Genomic DNA, 24,523 nt, shown 5'->3' on the forward strand with positions numbered 1-24,523 from the left:
CAAGGTTAAGTGAAGCTAAGATAAAGGAAAGTGTCTTTGTTGGTCCTCAGATTCATGAACTTCTTCGAGATGATGCATTTGACCATGCACTGCGTGGCAAGGAAAAGACAGCATGGAAAGCCTTCCAGTTAGTGGCAATAAATTTTCTCGGAAACAACAAGGCAGACAACTACAGGTTGTTGGTGGAAAACCTCCTCAAGGAATACAAAAGCCTTGGTTGCAACGTCACTAAAGATAAACTTTTTGCACTCTCATCTAGATTTTTTTCCACTGAACTGTGGAGCAGTGAGCGACGAGCACGGTGAGTGATTTCACCAGGACTTTGCAACAATGGAGAAACGCTATCAGGGCAAATGGAGCCCATCAATGCTTGCAGACTATTGCTGGACAGTGACAAGAGATGCTCCATTTAATGAATACAAGAGACAAGCCAAGAAGCGCCGAGTAGACACTGAATAGGACTAAACTATGTACATAAAAGTTTTTTGCCGTTTGTTTCATAATAAATTTTATTTATATAACCCTTTTGCTGATTTTTAAAGTATTACATAAACAGGACAGGTGAAATATCATGTAAAGCAACCATAAACACAAGAAAAGACCTAGGTTTACAATTTATGATTAAAACTCTACTATCTACACAATATACAGAGACATAAAATGTAAAAACTTAAATATCTTAGAAACAGTAGCCAATCAGTTGTTTTAATTGTCATATTTGAATTCAGCACATCAAAATACATAATAAATAGCACATTTTATCTCTGAAGCAGATGACTTCTCAAAAATTGTAGACCAGTGTTATCTTTTTGTCTGCCAGTAAACAGTAGGACTCTGTTCTCTTTGTATTTCTGACACGTTTTAGTCCAACCACCACACCCAGTTCTGGGAAGGGCACTATGATTGCCATTGATTTGTTTGCAAGGTGAAGTCAGTTTTAATTATCCCATATCCTGTTTAACTTTTTCAGATTTCAAACGGGCAAGTCCAGAGGCAAGCCACAAACTCAGACACGTATGAAAATGAGAAGGGGAGGGAAAACCAAGTTATCCTTTTAGCCACAGAATGGTAAACAAAACACCACCACTCTGTTCCAACAAGGAGTCCAATAAGATCAATAAATAGCATCACAGAACATCAAAAGGCTGCAAGCAAATTTATCACTCATGAAAGAAGTCAAACTGACAGTCCCTGCAGACTGACTCCCTTCTCTTAAGAGTAGGGACAGCACAGGTAGTAGCAAGTGCAAGCTTTCCACATGCTGCCCTGACACTATGTGCCAATCCTGACCTGGACAGAACACCTAGGATAACAGTGCAGTTCTTTCTTCACTGCCATTCAATCACTGGCATTTGCTAAGACTAACAGCAGCATTGTTTCTGACCAACAGGAACAGAACTGAGATCAGAACCATTTTACATAGGCTAAAACATCTCTCATATGGGAATGCCTTCTGGTCACTAATATCCTGAGTCTGTTTTTAACTGATGACCTAGATAGGAGAGGCAGCATATCCAGATGCAATCCAGACTAGAACAAATAAAGGTTAAAGCTTTTAGAATTCAAGTCACACTGTGTCCTTTACTCTACCCAGATTGGAAATGGAAAGAAGCATACCGAGGGGGGGGGTTTGTAAACATATCCAGTATATATACTCTTTACCCACTGTATATACACCTCTACCCCGATATAACACGAATTCGGATATAACATGGTAAAGCAGTGCTCCGGGGGGCGGTGGGGGGGCTGCGCACTCCAGCGGATCAAAGCAAGTTCGATATAATGCGGTTTCACCTATAATACGGTAAGATTATTTGGCTCCCAAAGACAGCGTTATATCGAGGTGGAGGTGTACTGGATACAGTATATAAATATATGCTTGAATAAAAAATTCAGATCATTCTTGAATTAAGTTAGTCACTGTGGCTAAAAGCATAAAAACATTTTAGCCAGATAGCATCACTTCATTCATCTGCTAAATTTTAACCCCATGAAGTTATGGCCACTGCCATTCAGTTTTGCTGCTCTTGCTTAGAATTAACCATAGAATTTTTAGCCACTTTATGTCTTTATTTGATTACCAGTACCCTCCATCAGACAGATGTTTTTCTTGGAAGTAGCAATAAACACTTTAGCAATAGCTTTTATTATAAGAAATGAAGAAATGATGTTCCTGTCTCCAATTTCTTTTTAAAAAGAAGAGAGGAGGGATGTTAAACTGGATCAAGTCTTGGGTTTGCAATGTGGATAATAAAATCCATGCCCTGGAGCAGTTCTGAAAGGGGCTTATGGCTAGGTATACACTAGAAACTTTTGCTGTTATAGCAATGTTGCTTTGCTGCTATAGAAATGTAATTTAAAAACAAACTGTAAAGATCCTAGTGTAAGTGCAGTTATAATGACCAAAAAATGCTTTTGCTGTTATAGCTTATTTTGCTTGGGAAACTGTTATAAGCAATCATTTACCAGTAATAAGTTGCTCCTACACTAGAAGGGTTTGCAAGTATAGCTATACCAGCAACTAGAATTGGCCTAACTAACCACTCGCTCAAATCCAGTAGTCATGGGAAGAGAAAATGTATAACTTTGTACAATCATCTACAGAGAAATGAGACAGGCATCTAATTATTTCGGCTTTCTAATGCAATGTGGTATACACATAAACTTAGATTTACGACAGTAACACACAACTGTCTCAAACCAACTATATAAACCAATACGTACTCTTTTCTGGACAATAACACTGATGCACACCTACAGAAAAATAGAGGACTCCTGAAGTGAGCTTGAAAACTCACTGATAAAAAAAATCCAATCTTCTGCATACACAAGTGGGTGTGAATAAAACAAGTCCTAAAACTCACGTACTATCAGTGACTGTCCTTGTCCATTTAAGATTCTTCAGTTTCTTAACCCAAGCTGAAAAAGAGAATGGGGGGAGGGGTAAAACTACTTTTAAAAGTGCAGTTGCAATCCGAAAAGTGAGTGTAAAGGGTTTTGAGGTGGTTCCATAAATATTCTTTTTCTGATTCCTGGGTTGATTTTTATAACCGCCAACTTCGTAAAGTCAGCTTGGGATATGAAAATTAATCTTTGTTTAATCACCTCTGAAATCACCAAAAGTAATGGAGATTTTGTAACCGGCACTTGATTGGTAATTTAATCATGCATGAGAAGGGACAGAATCTAGCTCACTAAGCTGTAACTACAGTATATTGGCTCTACAAAGCTAAAGAGGAAAAACCTGGGTTTGTCAGCAATAGGGTAATCAAAAGGACTAATATTCAAATAACAGTTAGGGAGAATAACAAATTAGCACAAGATTTCAGATCAGGCCCAAGGTCACTGGGTGGAATCATACATGAAAATTTGCATAGCCATCAGCCTATACTAGACCTCTATCTAGCCAGTGCCATCCACTCTTGAAAGTATTAAAATTTGATAGTTCTCCCCTTAAGATGAGCAAGAGATGGCTATTTCAAAAGATGAAGAGAGCACAGGCTGGCATTTAAACTGCTTTTCTGGCAAATCCAGTACAGATGGACACGGATGCAGGGACGACTTTCATTACTGTGTTTATGACAAGGGAATTAAAACTAAAAAAACCTCTTGCTGGGAAATGCAGGAACTGGCAGATTTGTACTCTCTATGAAGAGGAAGTAAGCTCTACAAATTCAGCATTCAAGGTAAGTGATCCAGAATGGCTTTAAGGTAGCTGGTCAATCCTAAATGACAGCTCACAGATTTTTAGATAATTGTTCTGTGAAGTACCATCCACAGAATGTCCTGCAGGTCAGTGCAGACGAACCAGAAATCACTTTTGACCTGCCTTGTTAATTTCTGGGTGCCTGGAGTTACAATAAACCAATACCGAACACTATTGAAAAAATGCTGCGAAGACCACCGGGACAACCAAGAGGTCAAAAATGAATATCCGAAATATATATTGAGAACACTAATCATTGGGAATACTGCTGTACACAGCACTTAAGACCCATCTACATTAAATAATTTATTCCCAACATGACTGAAACATTTTCAATTAAGGGTGGATTTGATTTAAATCAAATTGATTTAAATCATGATTTAAATCACTGGTCAGAAAGACTTGACATAGAAGTGCATTCTTGTTGGCTGTTACAACCTTAAAACATATTCTTCACAACTCAGAGATAGATGTAGGTTTCATTTTTAGAAGGTACACACTATACATTTTAAAAAGTGATTTATTCTGAAAACTTTTCAGATTAGTTTTACAGCTATATCAGAAAATGAATGATTGTTTGGAAGCAGATATTTATGAAGTCACTGGGAGGTGAACTATCATTAATATTTGGAGGATTTTCTTGCCATTCTATATTAGGAGGAGAACATCACCAGACAGACATTTAAATTGTTTTATTTAACTAAAAAAACAACGTTATGTATTTTGGTTTTTTCTTCTTCAGCGGCAAACATAATATTTTAGCAAAACAAGCATATGAATTTTTGAATTTAATTAAACATTCATTTTTTTAAAATCAGGTTTGTTTTTGTTAAAATTGTTTTTAACTAAAATAGTTAAATGAAATATTTAAAAAAATTAAATTGACTATGGCAGCCAGGTCAACATGAGAAACTTAAAATATTGGCTTCTGCAGCTAACTCAATCGTCTTCACCTTCATTTTCCTGTTTGTTCATAATCTGGAGGAAAAAAAACCAAACAACAAGCTTTCCTGCTTTTTCAGGTCCCAAACTATTTCTCAATTTGGAATGAATTAGTCCAAAGGAAGAAAATATTCTTTCTACACCAGCAGAAAAAACAACTTCTGTTACAAGTGAGATTATCACTTCAATAGTCTCTGAATCCAAGTGCTTAAGTGACTTCTACTAGTTCACTGGTGTGACTTTCTTTAAAACATCATCAGCAAACATCAGGGGTGAAAGTAATTTATAGGACTTACCGGTACTGCCGGAGTCCTGAGGGGTGTGCCCTCAACCGGAAGAGGCGTGGCCTCTCAAGATTTAAAGGCCCTGGGGCACCGACTGTGGCTGGGAGCCCCAGGGCCTTTAAATCAACCCGGGGCTCCCAGCTGCAGAGGTGGCTGGGAGCCCCGGACCCTTTAAATCCCCACCGCAGCTCTGGCTGCCGGAGTGGCGGGCGGGATTTAAAGGGCTCTGGGTTGACCACAGCCAAGGCAGCCCAGAGCCCAGCCGTGGCAGCCCAGAGCCCTTTAAATCTGGCCCCAGCCCGGCCGCCGGAGCCGCGGATGGGGGGTTTAAAGGGCTCTGGGATGACCGCAGCTACGGCAGCCCAGAGCCCTTTAAATCATAGATCATAGAATCATAGATTATTAAGGTTGGAAGGGACCTCAGAAGATCATCTAGTCCAACCCCCTGCTCAAAACAAGACCAATCCCCAAATCCCTAAATGGCCCCCTCAAGGATTGAACTCACAACCCTGGGTTTAGCAGGCCAATGCTCAAACCACTGAGCTATCCCTTTCCCCCACCCCCCAGCCAGGCTTCTGGAGCCGTGGGCGGGGGGGTTTAAAGGGCTCTGGGCTGCCCACTGTGGCGGGGAGCCCAGAGCCTTTAAAACCCCGCCGCGGAAGCCGGTGCGGTCCGGCACGGCATACTGGCTCTTGCCGGTATGCCGTACCGGACCATACCGGCTTACTTTCACCTCTGGCAAACATATATTTCTTGAATGGTTCTTATTCCCAAACTGGGTCTCTTTTACGATCCGCTGCCATGATAGGTTTTCCCTTCTAGTGAGAGAATGGTATGGTAGATCTCAAATCAAGTAAGGTTTGCACTTAGAAACAGGACCGGCTCCAGGCACCAGCAAAGGAAAGGCCAATGGAAAGGGTCGGCATGTCCGAGTCTTCGGCGGCAATTCGACAGCGGGTCCCTCAGTCCCTCTCGGAGCGAAGGACCCGCTGCCAAATTGCCACCGAAGAATGAAGCGGCACAGTAGAGCTGCCACTGAAGTGCCGCCGATTGCAGCTTTATCTTTTTTTTTTTTTTCCCCTTCGCCACTTGGAGCGGCAAAAAAGCTGGAGCCGGCCCTGCTTAGAAAGACCTCAAGACTTCTGGAATATGCTGCTCAAACAGTTTCACTTTTGTTTCTACTGCCTGTCCCTCCCTTCTCACATTTATCTCCAGACTTCTTCTCTGACTTGTCCAGATCTATTCTGCCCCCAACAATCTTTTCTATTCATTGAATTTTTTTGAAACTTTGCACTTTTAGAGAGAGGTAAGGGATTGACTCTGTGTATACACAAATTTGCAGAGGGACAATAGGGTTGAGGTCTGTTATTTCTCATCTCTATATAATGTTTATTTATTTTAAAACATTTTTGCTGTTAACAAGCATGTTATCTCTGGAGACACAAATCCACAATTTGAGAACTACAAAACTAAGCATCTCTGATGGTATCTTCTAGACTGAGCACTGAGTCCCATTGAGTAGATAGAAAGATTAACCTAAATAATCTATTCAGAAGCCCCCTGGAGCCCTATAAGATTGGGTCCCTTAACCATGAACTATTGGAATTCATTTACAAAACTTTTCTTAAATATATTACTTAAATATATTGTCTCATACTATAGAATTAGAATTTATAATCCCTATTCCAGGATGAGATATCTTTGAGCTATAATGTATCTTTAGATAAAATGCTTTTTGAGGAAAAAACTTATCAAAAAACCTGATTTAATAAAAAAAATCCAATTTTTTTTTAATCATTGATTTTTATCCACCCTGATTAAGACAGGACTTAACTGTGTTTTGCATTCTGTCCAGGGCCTTGCTACAACTCCCCTAACATGGTCTTTCAGCCCTGTCTATACTGGACTAGTAACAGTGTTCCCTGAAACAGTTTAACACACTTTTACTGAGGAAACTCTGACCACAATGGCTGATCAAATCATATTTCAGACACTTTTTAAACAGGTTCTGCATACACCGATTGATTTGCAGTGTATACAGATAAGCCTGATAAGTTGCTAATATTAAAAGTCTTGAAAACCACCAAAGAAAAGCACCAAGCCCAGTCTGTTGGCTACATATGCCACATCCTGCTATGTATTGTTAGTGAGGGCACCTCAAAAAGGAAAACTGACTAGTTTTAAAAACAGAGTTTAAGATGTGTGTATTAAAGAAACAAAAATACTTTAAAATGAAGCTTCTTGTCAGTGTAACAATGACAAGTGTTCTTAATGTCATGATACTTTCTAGCAGGCGCTCTGGACTGCCAGTGCTGCAGAGCAAGAGTAGGGGCATGCAGAATCCAGTGGCATGCATATGAAGTCAAGCAGTTCAGCCACTGTACATTTAACCAAATTATTTTTGATAGAACTTACCCCACAGCATCCTTAAGGTCTTATGTTCCTCAACAGGTTCTAGATACCCACACTTAACCCTGTCAAGGTGATAGGTTCTTATTTCATTATGAATGATCTGATTATATTTAAAACAAATATTTTCAGTGAGTCTTCTTTATGATCAGAGGCAGTGTTTAGTATCTTTCATGCCACACTGGTTATCTGCAAGATATCTTTATTTTCCTCCTAGTGATGAAGCTTTGAATTTCACACCATAGAAGAAAGGCAAAAAGCAGGCAAAATAATTTCTTACTCATTAAAAACCACCACATGGTAAACCTGGCACCACTGTTAATGGCAGCCAGATTTGCAACAGTTCACTGTTTGACAAAAAGAATCCGGGGAAAGATCGATGGTAGGTTGTTATTTCATGTCTAGCTAGGTTTATTTATTTAGGTGGGGTGGGGAGGGAGATAGGTGTGAGAAGGGAGTGGAGAGAATAAAAAAAGTCTAATTTCACAGGCAGGCTTGCTAATCAGAGAGAGAGAGGGAGACAGACAGTGTAAATGCAGGACACCAGTTATTGTAATTGACACTGGGGTTAAGTAATTCCTTTCCAACGCTTCACAATTCATGCGTACTAAAAATATAGTTACAAGAACAATTGAAGTGCTATTAAAAAGCCACAGATAGAACAAAAGTTAATTTCAGATATACTATGTACTCATAGGTAATACACAGCACAAGCTAATCATTTATTTTAGTAACAAAAGCCAATGAACAGTTTTTCCTCTTTGGACAACACTTCTCATCAACTCCAGCAAAGGGAAAGCCAAAGAGCCATCTCATTTTGCCAAGGAATGATGGTCAAAAGCATGAAAATAATTAATATTAAAAAACGCTGTAAAAAATCAATGACATTTTACATCTTCTCCAACTTTTCTCCAGTGTCAATATGACATGCAACAATATCACTGGGGATGAGGGCAATGTGTAGCTACTGTATCCTCTACAGATCCTTAAAAAGCAGGTTTAGGTGCAAGAAAGAGCATTTTCACTACCTCCACCATAACAACAAAATGCTGGAGGTGAATATTTTTCTGCAGCTAAATGAAGCTGAAGCAGCTACTCTACACAGTTTTCTCTAGTGTTTTTGCACCACTTCCAATGCATGTTCCTCTTCGGCTATCAAGCCACACATTATTCCACTCTCTAACTGACCTACAGCAGAGAGCTGGAGGTGCACCACGGTCCAAGAGTAGAAACAAAACATTTCAGTTATGAACCAGCCCATACCAGAAGCCTAAGCAGAGTAAGTTATAGTAGCTGGGTCTGAGATCTGCTTGCTAAACTCATATTTATTATATTGGAAAGCATATCTCTGTGTATATCCTATTTTAGATTAGCACAAGGGTCCTGGGAAGCAAAGAAAAAGTTGTAAACATTTAAATCTTTAATTTTCCACAGGACAGATATAGTATAGCTAAAATCCCAGTGGAAAAAGATGACAGCCCAGCTAATGGACCAAACTGCTATACCTTAATGATTCAACTATTTCTCCCAGTTTTCACTGATCTGCTCCATCAATTAAATGACCAAGAAACTTCATTGTCCAACTTCTAAAAAGAGGGGAGGACACAAATCGTTGCCTTACTCTATAGTGTTTTTAAAAGTAGATTAATAGATTCCAAGGCCAGAAGGGAACATTGTGATCATCTACTCTGACCTCCCACATAACACAGGCTCTGAATTAATTCCTGTTTGAGCTAGAGCATTTATCTTTTTGACAAACATCCAATCTTGATTTTAAAATTGCCATTGATTGAGAATTCACTACAACTCTTAGGAAATTGTTCAAATAGTTAATTACCCTCACTGTTAAAAATGAATGTCTCATTTCCAATCTGAATTTGTCTAACTTCAATTTCCAGCCATTAGATCTTGTTCTATTTTTTTCTGGTAGATTGAAGAACAAATATTTGTTCCCCATGTAAGTACTTATCGACAGTGATTAGGGTTCCATGGCTTCTGCAGTGGCAGATTCTGGGACTTTCTGGAACCTCCATGACTTCTGCAGTGGCCAGTGTGGCTGACCCCAGGGCCGCCCAAGCAGGTGGCCTTGGGGTCAGCCACACTGGCCGCTGCTGCAGCGGCTCCACTGCCAGCCACACCAGCCGCTGCTTTGGCAGCCCACGGCAGCTGGCCCTGGGGACCAGCTCCAGGGACCGCCCTATCAGATGTACGTGAGCATGGAAATCCTATCAATGTACTAACGTGGTAGTTCTACTTTTTATTTCACAGCTATCTAGTGTGGAATAAAATAAATATATTTGGACTCATCAGGACAAGTCTAGATGTATTTTATTTTCTAAACCCACTTACTATGATCTCTGGGAGCAAAACTATCATAGCTACACTGAAGTTTCTCTCCACCTAAAATGCAGAGCTCATTTGACAGTTACTAAAAAGCACAAATTGCATGCACGTATCCACATGACAAGAATACAGTACTGCAGACTCTTAGGGTGTGTCTACATTGCAATTAAAAACCTACAGCTGGCCCATGCCACCTGACTCAGGTTCACAGGGCTTGGGCTAAAGGGCTGTTTAATTAGTGTAGATGTTCATCTAGTGAACTAGATGTTCACAATTAGTGTAGATGCTGGAACCTGAACTGTAGGACCCTGTGAGGGGTGAGGTCCATGAGCCTGGGTCCCAGCCCAAGCCCGAAAGTCTACACCGCAATTAAACAGCCCCCTAGCCTGAGTACCACAAGCCCAATTCAGCTAGCACGGGCCACCCGTGAGTGTCTAGGTGCAGCATAGACATACCCTTAGAAAGCAAGGGCTATTTTTAACTACTGTATTGGATACATTTTGGCTCATATGGCATTTTATTTTCTTTCCAGAAGGCAGTGTACTGGACAGTGGTGAGGTGCACACAGGGATTAATTTTCATAATAATGGACAGGATAGAAACCTGGAAACTAGAAGTGATGAAAGACAGAGTGAAGGTGGACAACAAATTAAACAGGGGTTTGCACTATCAGACAGCAAGAAAAAGAGAGAGAGGCTGTAGCGGGGTGGTTACCCCGCTCCTGCCCTGAAGGGCTTAAAACAGCCCTGGGAGAGGGCTGTGGCAGGGAAAGCAGCTAATAGGCTGACTGGGGAAGCAGCCACAGCTGGGCCACACCCTAATCAGGCCTCAGCTGGCCCTATATAAGACACTGGGAGCCAGGAACTCAGCAGTCTCTCTCTAGCTGTAGAGGGAGATGGACCTGGCTGCAGGGACTTGAGCAGAGTACCTGAGTGCAACAGGGCTGGGGAAAGGCAGAGGAGCTGGGGAGGCTCCAGCCTAGAAAGCCCCAGGCTGTGGCCTAGCAGAAGGCCAACGGGTACTGGGGGTTGCAAAGGGCAGTCCAGGGGTAGGCAAAGGCAGCAGGTCCAAACCCAACCTTGCCTATGATGAGTAGGCTGATACTGCAGTCTGTCCCAGGGCACAGGGGCTAGACAATGACTGGCACTAGCCTTATACTGAGGCGAGGTGGGGATAGTGGGTGGGGGTTCCCCATGGAGGGGAGACCCTGAGAGAAAGCGGTTACTGCCAGGGGGCAGCACCCCAGATAACAGGGCACTGGGTACGGGAGGGACACAGGGGCCAAGCAGCAGCAGGACACCGGCCTGCAGAGGGTGTGCTGGAGGTTGGATGAGCTAATTCCCAGAGACAACCAGCAGGAGGCGCGGCAGGGGTGCATCCCGCACACTTAGGGTATGGCTACACTTGCAAATTTGCAGCGCTGCAGCAGGGTGTGAAAAAACACCCTCTGCAGCGCTGCAAATTGCGGCGCTACAAAGCGCCAGTGTAGTCAAAGCCCCAGCACTGGGAGCGCGGCTCCCAGCGCTGTCCGTTATTCCCCACAGGGAGCTGGAGTACGGACAGCGCTGGGAGAGCTTTCTCCCAGCGCTGGCGCTTTGACTACACTTAGCGCTTCAAAGCGCTGCTGCGGCAGCGCTTTGAAGCGCTAATGTAGCCATAGCCTCACAGAGGTCAATGCAATTTTTGGATGCACATGAAGAAGCTCATCACATAGCATAGGCCTGCTGGGACCACACGTGGAATACCATGTTCGTTTCTGGGCACTTCGCTACCAGAAAGTGACGGTTTACAAACTGCAGTGAACTCCAAGATGGCATCACAAATAATCAGTGAGATGCAGAGAATTTGTTAAAGGTAGACAGTCAACTTGAATTCTAGTCAACGTTTTTAAAAATCTGAAGTCGTTTTGAATATTGCACCTCCCCTAAATCATACCAGTTTTTGTGGTACTACATTCTCATTTTCCATTTTTTGTGTCTCATTTTCTCCCCGTTGCTATGTGAAAGATCCACATGGAACCCAACTATAAATAGGCAACAGTAAAACCGATTAGAAAAAGTGCTGTCAAAGTAAACAATTTGTTACAAAAGATAGTAAATTGCACAAAGAAAACAACTTCTCTAAACTTTCATGCATACTAATCAGTAAACACAAGTGTCTTATTACAATAGCAGGTTAAAAAAAAATATCGTTAACAGAGAAAACCCCACCATGCAAGTCTCCAAATTTTGATGGCTCTGGCACAGTATTTGGAGACTCTAGATGTTCTCCAAACATCCAAACCATGTAAAAAACAAGGAGGCTGTGGAGAGCTATTTATGGCAGTGTCAAGTCAAAATTAAGTGAGATTAAGAAAGTAAATCTAAAACGTTCCCTAACAAAAAAATGTCAGAGATGTTAAATTGTGGGATAATGTACCAAGGGAAAACAGTGGAAACATCTTAACTAGGAACATCAAACTACACTGGACAGTAAGTGCCCTCCAGTGCCAGTGGGGATGGAGACGACCTGTTAGATCAGGGGTGGGCAAACTTTTTGACCCAAGGGCCACATCTGGGTATGGAAATTGTATGGTGGGCCATGAATGCTAAAGAAATTGGGGGTTGGGGTGTGGGAGGGGGTGAGGGCTCTGGGATGGGGCCAGAAATGAGGAGTTCAGGGTTGCGGGAGAAGGCCCCAGGCTGGAGCAGGAGGCTGGGGTGCAGGGGGGTGCTCTGGGATGGGACCAAGGGATTTGGAGGGTGAGGGGGATCAGGGCTAGGGCAGGGGCACAGGAGGAGGTCAGGGGTGCAGACTCTGAGCAGCACTTACCGCATGAAGCTCGTGGAAGCAGCAGCATGTCTCTGGCTGCTACGTGGAGGCGCCACCCCGGCAGCTCCCATTGGCCACAATTCCCAGCCAATTGGAGCTGCAGAGGCAATGCTTGAGGGGGCAGTGTGTGGAGCTCCCTGGCTGCCCCTATGCGTAGGAGCTGGGGGGGGGGGAATGCTGCACGGAGCAACAGCACGCACAAAGTGGGGCAAACCCTTGGCCCCGCTCTCCGGCTGGAGCACCAGAGCAGGGAAAACCCTGGTCCTCAGCGGGAGCTCCAGGGATGGATTAAAATGTCTGAAGGGCCAGATGCGGCCCCCAGGCCATAATTTGCCCACCCCTGTGTTAGATCATTTAGTCTCGCTAATTTCTGATAACTCAAATTAAAAAAATTGAAGCATGTGAGGGAAGAGAGGGCATTATGCTTATTATGGTGGCACCTATGAATCAACTAAGAATTGGGCCCCATTGTGTTAGGTGCTGTACAGAAGAGTAGACAGTCCATACACCAAAGAGTTTAGAAACTAAATAAAACTATTGAGACTTTTTCCTTTGTATTTTGCACTGTGTGTGATAGGTTGCCAACTTTATTAATGCTGTTTTTTATTTTTTTTTTTAAAGACTATTACCAGTCAAATCATGTTTCTTATACAAACTGACTTGGCATCCTTTAAAATGGTTATTTTGTGAGGGAGGATTTGAATTTAAATTCCTATTATGGGGAATTCCTATATTCCCCCCTTCTTCCCCTCCTGCTCTGTTAAATGATACTAAGATTTAAAATGACAAAGATAACAGGATTTTAAAATGAACTGAGACAGAAAATCCTGTTATCTGTTACTACTTGATGTTTTCAGACAAACGATGTCACTTTAAAGCTCAGAAGGTTTCCATTGGATTACAGAGATAACAGGATTTACATGATCAGCACAATTTTTAAGCTATCCTGTTGCTATCGTTAAAAATTTTACTTGTCCTGCAGACAAGTCTAGGTGATTTGCCACCTGTCAGAGATGATAAATCAGTTATCTGATGCCATCAGCAGGTGGATTTATCAAAGCCCCCAACGAGGCATTTCAATCTCTCCCTTCAAAATGCTTCTGAACTGCTAAGTGACGGGAAGCACAATAGAACAAACCGAGAATTAGGAACAGTTCAGATTTTTAAGAATGCTGTTCTCTTGCCCTACTTTCCTGACAACACCTACCTGTTTTACCATTAAACCTGGACTACAACACACAGAACTAAGGTCATATTTTGAACCCTCACTTACTAGGTTGCAGTTAAAAGCACATTGTGTTCAAAGATCATTTTTTAAATAGATTCTTTTTCCCTTCCTCACCACAGGGACACCTATCATACCCCTTTGGAAGTATGAAACTAATGACAGTTTCCTTATAGCATTTCTTTTCTCCATTGCATGTCCTTGCCAATTGGTCACCGTAGGGCTGCTCATGAATGCCAAATTGATTTTTTATTAAGAAAAACGTAGTTTTAAAGATTTTGAACAACCTCTCTTTGCAAAGAGTTGCACTGATCGTGTAATACATTAAAAAAAATCAGGTGATGACATCCACTGCTTAACAATGCCCACATAATTACAATATAGCTGGAGATGCTACAATGAAACACACAAAGATTGCAGATAACCTATAAGGTTCACAAGAGACAACTAACGTTAATCAGAGTCTCTTTAGTTTTGGTTTTTTGTGAGGAAAAGGTTAATTAAAGTGATTTTAATCTGCTAATGTTTTAAGACAGCCTTGACCACACCCCCCAAAAAAACAATGAAGACTGCCCTTGGAAGTCCATGAGGGTGTATTCTAGAGGAAGAGTAATTTGGAATATCATTAACTACAGATAAGAGTATGAAAGTAACTAAGATATATCCAGAAGGAACAGGAGCTCTTCTACAGTGTTTGAAAGAGATTCCCCTCTGGTCTAATTCAGAGATTCTCAAAATGTGGCTCACTAATGACTGCAGGGCACTTCCAGAACTCTGTTCAAATAGCTAGGAGAAAGTAAAATGGGAGTTTAAATTTACCTAGACACCAGAAGCAGATATGGAAAATGGACATAGGCGGCGAGTCATATCAGCCCATGGTGCCCATACTCCACCAATGTTTGGGCTTATATTTTCAGAGCCGTCCCATCCATAGGACAGACTGTGGCAATCACCCCGGGCCCTGTGCTTTGGTGAGCCCCACGCTTCAAGGGGACATGGGGTCCAGGGTGGCCTGAGGGTTAGCAGAGGGCCTGGTGCTGGCAGCAGCAAGCAACAGCAGGAGCCGGCGGGGCAGGGCAAAGCAGGGCTGGCTGGCTCGCTGCTACCAGCGCCAGGCCCCCCACTAACTCTCCAGGCCACCCTGGATCCTGCATCCCCCTGAAGCGTGGGACACCCCCCCAAAGAGCGGGGCCTGGGGCAGGTGCCCCAGTCTGTGCTATGGACAGGACAGCTTTGCAGACCCATTCTGGGCACCACCAAAAATTTTTACAAACCAGGCGCCCATGAAAATGAAGTCCCAAAAAGGCAGCACCCCTGTAAGAATCTCTGTACCTTCCTCCTCCTCAGCAACTCCGGGGTTGGTTAAGCTTCTCATCATGGCACTGGCAATAGACAGTCACTTGGTACACCCCCAGAATCTCACATACTTACTTATGACTCATAGGTTTAATCCTCTAGCTAAGTATTTTAAAGTCCTGCTCTGCTTGATGGCCAGATCTGCACTGATGGGCATAAGGGAAGCTATGTACAGTCCTCATAGGACAAAGATCATTATCATAATGAGACGTCTAAAAGGGCTGGGAGAAGTAAATGAAACAAGGGATCCTAGAGGCTCTCCACCCACAGAAAAGTTTCTCTCAAACTACAGTAATTTCTTTCCAAACAACTGAACACAAGGAAGGTTTTGATATTAATTTTCATTTTTCACACTGTTAGAATATCCCTATAGCTTGGCAGTAAAATCTCTCATGACTGTCTTCTTTTTTTGGCAACATATATAATTTTCCCAATATTTTCAATGCAGCTAAGGGAAATTTTTAATTCTTTGTACACTAGCCTTCTCAAGAATGCCAACATAATTTAGGGACGTGTCTTATTTACAGTGAGGAAGGTTGCAGAGCTGGGGAGACAGTGAGAAATGGAGTAAACACTGATTTTGTTGGGTCCTACATAAATAGCTATATTGTTCCTGTAATGTTCCTCAATAATCACACTCCCCTTCACCAGATACCTAAGAGTTGACAAGATGTTTCATATTGTTACAATTCTAAGGAAGTTCACACTTATTCCTGAACTACTTGAAAATGCACCCCCCCTTTTAACCCCATAATACTCTCTTTTTACAAGATGCTGAAAAGCACAAAGATTTTTGGCCTCAGACAAAGGGCTTAAAAGCTTGAAAGCCATCATATAAATACACACACAAGTCACCTTATCCTCCTTTATCCTGAGCACTGAGTCAGAGCCTTTTTTCCCCACTGCAAGGAGGGAGAATGGGAATGGCCATGTTCTGTCCTATTCTACAGTCGTTTCTGGCTATAAGCCTATGGTATTAGTGCAATGTGGGCACAATTCTCATAAAATCGTTTATTGGAGCTGCTAAGTGCAGCTGTTCACCTCCTGCCTCGCCACCCACACTTTACTGTGAGTATTAAGAACAAATCTAAAGGGTGAGGCAAAGAAGCCAGGTGGTAAAATCAAATAAATTACTTGGAAAACAGCTGGACGACAAGAGAGTGGTCACCCCACAAGCTAAGGGGTGCCCTAGCATGTGCTGTTCTACATTCCAAGCAACTGGATTCAAATACCATCTGCAGAAGCAAACTACATTTTAAAATTACATGCAAATTAATTTGCCCCATAAACTTATTTTCCTACCTAATTCCAAAGAAACATTTGGATAACATTTGGTCTCTAAATTTGGAGGAGAACAGTTCAAAATTTAGAGTGGTGGCAGGTGCAGAACTTTTTGGAAGTGTCGCATTATTAAAAAAATATGTTTTGTTTCATTTGGAACGTCTTTCCTAACATAAATCATTATTCATGGGTCTTTAAAACTTTAATTTTGTATCTCCACAATTATGAATCAAGCAGAAGAGAATTCCTTTGTGGAAATCTCAATAAATGACTTTTGGCTTAGACTGTATTTGTACTTTTCAAAAAGAAAAATAGACTAAACTTGTTTCCTGGGCCTCTGTTGTCAAGGGACAACCGAGCAAAGAAAGCCAGTCAGTTGCTCTTTAAATAAATTCTAAACTGACAGCATTAGGGTTTGAAATCAGGTTTGAAGGGGGGGGGGAGAGGGGAAGATAGATGGAATAGTGCCCACAATGGCTAGTCATAACATTAAGGGGAACATGATTATTCAGAGCTCTGGAATTGTGTGCCAGCTCTTCATTACAACTTCTGTACAGTTTCCAAGTAAGAAAGGGGGATGGAAGAAAGGGTTTGGGCAGAGACTGTAGAGAAGAATATAAAATATTACTGTTTTCCTCATGGGACATGTACCTTCTATGATATTAAACTATCAAAATCCACAAAGCTACTACTGAAAGTGCTCATATTCCATGCCCATTTTAGCAGCAGCCTTTAACTTGGCAATGTCTGCCTTCAACATAAACAGCTCCCTCCTTCACCCAACACTCTGCTGGCAAGTGTCGGAGAGAAATAGCTGTCCTGTCCAGCAGCCTAGCCGTTACACAATTTGATGCAATTTGGAGCCCAAGCGGAAATCAAAGTTCAGGTCTCCTGCTGAATTATTTGCTGTCAGGCTAGCAGTGCTATTACCATGCTACAGAAGCAGCACACTGAGTCCTACTGGAGAAGGCAGTCACTAGTGATCCCTCTTGACAACTCAGTCAGTAGAGCTGCTAGTGGGCTCTGGCAAGGGTGGGGGGTGTGGTTACATTCATCTCCCTTCTGCCAGCCCAACATGCAGGAAAATAATTCAACCCTTATATTTTGTTAACATGTTCTTCATCTCTTTAAAACAGATTACAAATTGTATTAGGTTTTGAAAGAGCAGAATACAATCTTGGTCTGGGGGAAGGATTGAAGAGGGGGTAGGTGGCTAGAAAGTCTCTCTTGATGACTAAGTGAAAAGCCAATGCAAGTCAGAGCTTAGAATAAAGTCACCCGACATCAACTAGCCTAAGGACTAAATGTACTACTGTTGGTGGGAGAAAAAAAAAATATCTGCGCCCTCGCCACATCCCCAATTCTGCCCCTTCCCAAAAATGGAGGGAAATGGAGGAACAGAAGAAGGGGTCCTTTCCCAGCCATCTCCTACAGATGCCCAGTCCTTAGGTCTCAATCCTGCTGGTCACAGATTTCCCAAGCAGATCTAGTCCCCACATCTACAAAAGTTCTGGTCCCCTGCAGCTGTCGTCTTGAGGCCGCAGGGTTCCCTGCTAGTCACCTCAAATGCTGTGGGGTCTGGCTTCCAAAGCAGGTCCCTCAAATGCTCAGCTCCTGGCTGGTCAGAGCCCAGCCTCCTGCATGGCATTTTGCCAGTTCACTGAAGTCCTACCTCCATCCAATCATACTGTTGTATACATTCCTGCTCAGGGGAACAGTCAAACTGGGTGGTGAAGGGGAAGGAGTGGCACCTCATTGTTACAGCCAGGAACGGCAACAAACACACTTCCTTCTATGCACTCAGGCCTTGTTGCTCCCAACACTGCTGAATACCTCTCCCAGTCTAAGTTTTTCACGCATTGAACAATAGAGATTTCAAGCCGTCGCTACCAACAGATGCAGCAATATGATCCAATATATGCTGAAGACAATGGGAGCCGGATCAAGACCTATGTCATGTTTCATGCACAGCTCTACAACACGTACACTGCTCCAGTCTTAGCCCTCTCCTGAACACAGATTACCAGTTATGCTGAATTGTGTTTTTATTTTATGACATGGGATAAATATCAATCAAGGGCTTAGCTGGTCTACTCTATTTTCTTGCTCTATTGCCATGCTCTATTGCCAGAAGCTGGGACTAGGCAACAGATGATGGATCACTTAATGATTACCTGTTCTGTTCATTCCCTCTGAGGCACCAGGCATTGGCCATTGTTGGAAGACAGAATAATGAGCTAGATGGACCTTTGGTCTGACCCAGCATCACCGTTCTTATTAAAATGTGAAACCAGAATATTATGGAGTTTCCTACAAACACAATGCAGAAGTAAAGAGAAAGATAAAACAATGCAAAATAAAGTTTACTTGAAGATGACAACTCCATTAAGTACTTTGTCAACTACATCTGTTTGGTGAAATTACAGGAGTGAGCTACTATTTTCCAAGGTTATCCAATACCTTGAGATATTAATTCCCCCATGAGACTTAACTAAAAGCTGTGTAGCTGTTGAATACTGCACAGCTGTACCACTTACACTGATTTCTCTAAGTGTCCTAGACAAATAATCACATGCCTGGTGCCCCAGATACAAAGCAAAAGCCCCATAAGTCACAAAAGATATGGCTCAGAGCCTTGAACTGAGTCACCACTGGAAGAAAATTACAGAAAAGAGGGGTGGAGAGGAGAAATAAGTACAGCCCAGGGTCAGAGTAATAGCAACCCCAAACTGGGGTGGCCTTAGGAGGACCCTTCTTTAGGCTGTGCAAGTGGCTGCACTAACAGACATGTGACACAGCTGGCCTCTGGAGAAAATAAGAAATGAGTCAACTTCCTTAGAGTACAAGGCTAACTGATTCATAGTAACAACAAACGACAGCTTTGAAGAAACCCATGCATCCCATTCTCTCCACTTCCCCCAAAATTCACAATGATCAGTGATGGAAATCAGAAAGGAAAGAAGTTGCCGTAAAAAAACACCTTCTATCCTTGGAGTAAGAGATATGAGTTTGATGTAGCCTGTCTGAGTTTGCATCTACCTAAATTAAAAACATACTGGTTAAAATGGAAATCTACTAGTCGGACAAGATTTCCTTCTATGAAAGGAACGTATCCACTTTGAAATAGAGCAGAAACCGATCCTAAAGCAGTGAACATCAAGCAAATAATGAAAAAGCCACATCAATAAACATCTGGAAACAAAAAAGGGATGCTGTGTCAGCTGTGGACTCAAACTGTTATCATAAATAGATGTCAAAAGTACAGTTAGCAACATTTTGATTGGTAGGACATTTCAGGGACGAATATGAATGTGTAGTAAGTGATGTACTCTACATTTTCCTTTACAAATTGTTACGGTTCCCAGCTTGGAACACTGGCCTTTTTTAGTGTGTATTCATAACCCAATTGATACGCATCATTAAAAAAAGCTATTGACGAAATTTTACTGAATACCAGTCTTTTTAAAAAAAAAAAAAAGATTCTTCCCACACTGCACTTAGCAGGCCCCGAAGGGGATAAGATAGATTTATAAATTGATTTTGTGTTTATATAATATTTGGCTGACTAAATATGTCAGCTGAAATATCTAATGTCTAAGGTAATACCTACTAGTGAAGAAGTAGCTAATCAGCTGCAGCCTCTGCTGCAAACTGTTGCCAACCTGAGTATGTAAGATTCCAGTTTCTGTTTTCTACACCCAGAGGATCACTATCAGGTCATTTTCTTACGCTTTTCTAATGGCCAGGACCATAGCAGAGTTCACAGCCCTGACCAGTGCATATCAGGAACACATAATTAAATTAAATAATCTTTCAGTGAGCTTAAGTATCACAGTAGGCTGATTTCACCTTTAGAGAATTGGTTCATATCCCAATCAAAAGGAAAATGAGTTGGATGGTCTCCTCCTAGTCTCTAGTGGACATTTACACCAACTGACTACAGGTTAGAATTCCTAACAAAGTTCATGCCCCACTTCCTGAGGCCTGTCTGTGCTGGAAAAGATGGGGTTTGGGGGACTTCCTTCTTAATTTGAGTGAATATATTTGGTCATAAAAATGAGAAAAAAGACTAGTGCTTTATGGAACTAGGCACAGTACAGAAAAGTTCTGTACACCCTTCCTGCACACAACTCTGTCAGTACACATGATCTTTACTTGCAATGCCATTTACTGCAGTGCAAGACCTCTCCAAGTGGAAAGGCTGTCAACTTTGGAAGACTGAAAAACAACCTTTTGTTGCAGACAAATATCCATTTGGGCAAGGTCACAAAATTCTTCTAATGCCAACTTAAACTGGATTTAAATCCATTATCCTCAGAGAGGAAAGGCTATTTTGCACTTTAATCCACTGGGTCTTGGCTAATGGAGGAAGGAAGAACTCAATGGAATTCATGGAAATACTACCAAGTAAACAATCCTCCTCCTCCTCCTCCTTCATTGGCATGACGAGGTATGCAAGTGCTTCCAGCATGCTGCAGTGGGACAGATCCGTCTCATGTCCATATGTCATTACTATCTACTTTTGATAGTAGTTGGGTAGCATAATACTATCCCTGCCTTCTCATTTCCAATTCTCAAAAGAAGCTATGAAGTAGCTGTTGATTTGTAAACAAACATTAAAATGGAGACATAGTATGGTGTATTTGTTATTGCTAGATGCATTTCTGTGATGATGTAAATGGTGCTAGAAAACCCTTAAACAAACAACCAATAAAAAAAAATGCTGTGATATTCCACTGGGAATCAATACTGTATGTTTGCTGTGCATCTGCTGTATGGAATAAGTTTTTCACAACCAATCTAGGAAACGTAACAAATCTGGCTATTTTGAAGCAGAGTCTCAGCTGCAGTCACTTCACAGAGAACATGCCACTCAGTAAGCCTTCTGTTTCCTCTTACTTCATTTTCATTACTCTTGTTCTGTGCTATATTCCTAAACAGGATCAGACAAAATTCCCAACTACTGTGGAAAACTGATGTCAGTCAAGCCTCCTGGCAAACACCACTGAATCTGAAAGCATTATCCACTGGCACAGGATCTAAAATGTCTGTAAAAAGATGTCAGGCATGTATGGCAAGTGATTCTGCCAGTATCAGCTTTACCTTAGGATTTTACAATTTCAGTCCTTGGTAGACAATATCAGAAAATGTATCAAAGAAAAACTGCCCATTTCTTTAGGATTGTATAAAATGCACTCATTAAGTGTCTGACCAGGCCTACAAATGTAAGCAAACATTGACCAATGTCAGCTGAACTGAGCTCCTTTATCACCACCTCAAATCAGTCCATCATCACTCTGAGTAGATAAGCTTTACACCAGGGGTCTCAAACTCAAATGACCCCGAGGGCCGCATGAGGACTAGTGCATTGGCCCGAGGGCCGCATCACTGACACGCCCCCTTGCTGCCCCTGGCCCCACCCCCAATCCACCCCTTCCATGAGGCCCCGCCCCTGCCCTGTCTCTTCTCCACCTCCTCCCCTAAGCGCGCGCAGTTTTAATAAATATATACACTCAGTAATGCACCTCACTCAAAGGACAAAACACGCACTTAGATTTACTGCCTAAGGCTCTGGGAGGGAGTTTGGGTGGGGGAGGGGGTCTGGATGCAGGCTCTGTGCTCGATGCAGGCTCCAGGCTGCGGCAGGGGGTGGGGGTGCAGGCTTTGGGACGGAGTTTGGGGATAGGAGGGAGTGCAGGGGTGAGGGCTGTGGGGCTGAGGGCGAGGGGTACATGATGCAGGAGGGGGCTCAGGGCTAGGGAAGAGGGTTGGGCTGTGGGGTGAGGGCTGTGGATGAGGGGTTCATGATGCGAGGGGGCTCAGGGCTAGGGAAGAGGGTTGGGCTGTGGGTGTGGGCTGTGGTTGTGGGGTTCTTGTTGCGTGGGGGCTCAGGGCTAGGGAAGTGGGTTGGGCTGTGGGGTGAGGGCTGTGGATGAGGGGTTCATGATGCGAGGGGGCTCAGGGCTAGGGAAGAGGTTTGGAGTGTGGGGTGAGGGCTGTCGATGAGGGGTTCATGATGTGGGGGCGCTCAGGGCTGGGGCAGAGGATTAGGGTGCGGGGGATAGGGGTTCATGATGTGGGGGCGCTCAGGGCTGGGGCAGAGGATTAGGGTGTGGGGGAGGAGGGCTCTGGCTGGGGCTGAGGATTAGGGTGCAGGGGGATGAGGGGTTCATGATGTGGGGGTGCTCAGGGCTGGGGCTGAGGATTAGGGTGCGGGGGGAATGAGGGCTCTGGCTGGGGCTGAGGGTTTGGGGTTGGAGAGGCTCAGGGTAAGGGAAGCCTGCCTTGCCAGTACTGGCGGAGGGCAGGCCCGAGGGCCCTGCACCCAAATCCACCGCCCCAGCCAGAGCCCTCATCCCCCCACACCCTAATCCCTTTACACTGTGTCCTAAGGTCAACAAACCTGGGCTTTGTTGGCTCAAAAGTGGGGGATGCATACCCCACTGAGAACATCTCCCTTCCAGGGCTTAAATCCAGGGAGTGTTAGATGCTTTTCAGATGATTGACAAGAGCTGTGACAGTACAAAGGGAAAGAAACAGACTTAAAGGCAGTCCCAAACATGAATCTATATCATCTAAAATAGGCAAATAAAGCACAGGATTAGGTCTCAGGAGATTTAAGTTCCATTGGCAAATTTCTTGTGTCCCCTTGGGCAAGTCACTCGATCTATTTGTGCCTTATTTACACTATGTCTACATCTCTCCAGTGATTAGAGAATCCTTCTCTACTTCATAACAGCATTTTGAAGATAATCCATTAATGTTTTTGAGGTGCTTAAATATTACAGTGATGAATACTATAGATAAATGAGACTTTTTTCTACTCTCAGGCACAGCGTTATTAATAAAGAGGTCATCAGCTGCAACAATAAATAAATAATTGCTCAATACCTTGAAGAGACTGAATACTAGACTCAACCCTCCACTTCTATGTAGAATCTGAAACCTCACTATTATTCAGTGTTCTGAGCAACAAAGCTGATGCCAACTCTGTCCACGTATCTATTCAAGTGACACCATCATAGGATCTAATCACATCAGCCATGCCATCAGGGGCTCATTCACTTGCACATCTACCAATGTGATATATGCCATCATGTGCCAGCAATGCCCCTCTGCCATATACATTGGCCAAACCGGACAGTGTCTACGCAAAAGAATAAATGGACATAAATCTGACATCAGGAATCATAACATTCAAAAACCAGTAGGAGAACACTTCAACCCCTCAGTAACATTTAAAGGTGGCAATTTTGCAACAGAAAAGCTTCAAAAAACAGAATCCAACAAGAAACTGCTGAACTGGAATTAATTTGAAAACCTGATACCATTAACTTGGGCTTGAATAGAGACTGGGAATGGCTGGGTCATTACACAAATTGAATCTATTTCCCCAGGTTAAGTATCCTCACACCTTTTGTCAACTGTCTGAAATGGGCCATCTTGATTATCACTACAAACGTTTTTTTTTCTCCTGCTGATAATAGCTCATCTTAATTAATTAGCCTCTTAGAGTTGGTATGGTAACTTCCACCTTTTCATGTTCTCTGTATGTGTATATATATCTTCTTACTATATGTTCCATTCTGTGCATCTGATGAAGTGGGCTGTAGTCCAAGAAGGCTTATGCTCAAATAAAATTGTTAGTCTCTAAGGTGCCACAAGTACTCCTGTTCTTATTGCAGTTCAACAGTTCCCCGTTTATAGGAGGTTAAAGGGCTAGTGCCCTAGTCTACTGTGCTAACATTACAAGATAAATAGGTGTGAAAACTAGCCCTCTATATCTAAAACCACTTAACCATCTCAATGAATGTGAGTAGCCAAAAGGCAAATACACTAAATTCTCAACTACCTATGCTATACAGAAATAGCAATTATCGAGAAAGACCCAACCACGCTCAGTTCCACCCACATTTCATCTAAGTACCAGTAACAAAAGGATACACACAGGATATATCCTCTTTAAGAGGAAATGGACAGTTAATTCATTACACTTCACTCACAGTTACATGGAGACTTCCTCTTTTAGGAGACAAAATCCAAGAAAGGAAATGAAAAATAAGTTTCCATGATTTCAAGCTTGTTCAACCCAACCCACCTCAAAGTTCATATAGAATGCACCACTCTGTTGTCCATACAATAGCACTGACCCTTTTTACACCACAG

The 24,523-nt window shown here is 42.6% G+C and overlaps 1 protein-coding gene across 4 annotated transcripts in view; it reads right to left on the minus strand.

The window, feature by feature from the left end:
* RASAL2 (RAS protein activator like 2) overlaps positions 1-24,523 on the minus strand; it is a 279,206-nt gene that overhangs the window by 245,976 nt on the left and 8,707 nt on the right. The window contains exon 2 of one of the 4 annotated variants that reach the window (XM_045026717.1): positions 2,869-2,919. The exons of the other annotated variants lie outside the window; for them this stretch is intronic. Coding sequence (XP_044882652.1) covers positions 2,869-2,919 — 51 coding nt within the window. The remainder of the gene's footprint in view (positions 1-2,868; positions 2,920-24,523) is intronic. 4 annotated transcript variants of the gene reach the window in all.

Source organism: Mauremys mutica, chromosome 8 (genome assembly GCF_020497125.1).
Source record: "Mauremys mutica isolate MM-2020 ecotype Southern chromosome 8, ASM2049712v1, whole genome shotgun sequence".
Taxonomy (NCBI): domain Eukaryota; kingdom Metazoa; phylum Chordata; order Testudines; family Geoemydidae; genus Mauremys; species Mauremys mutica.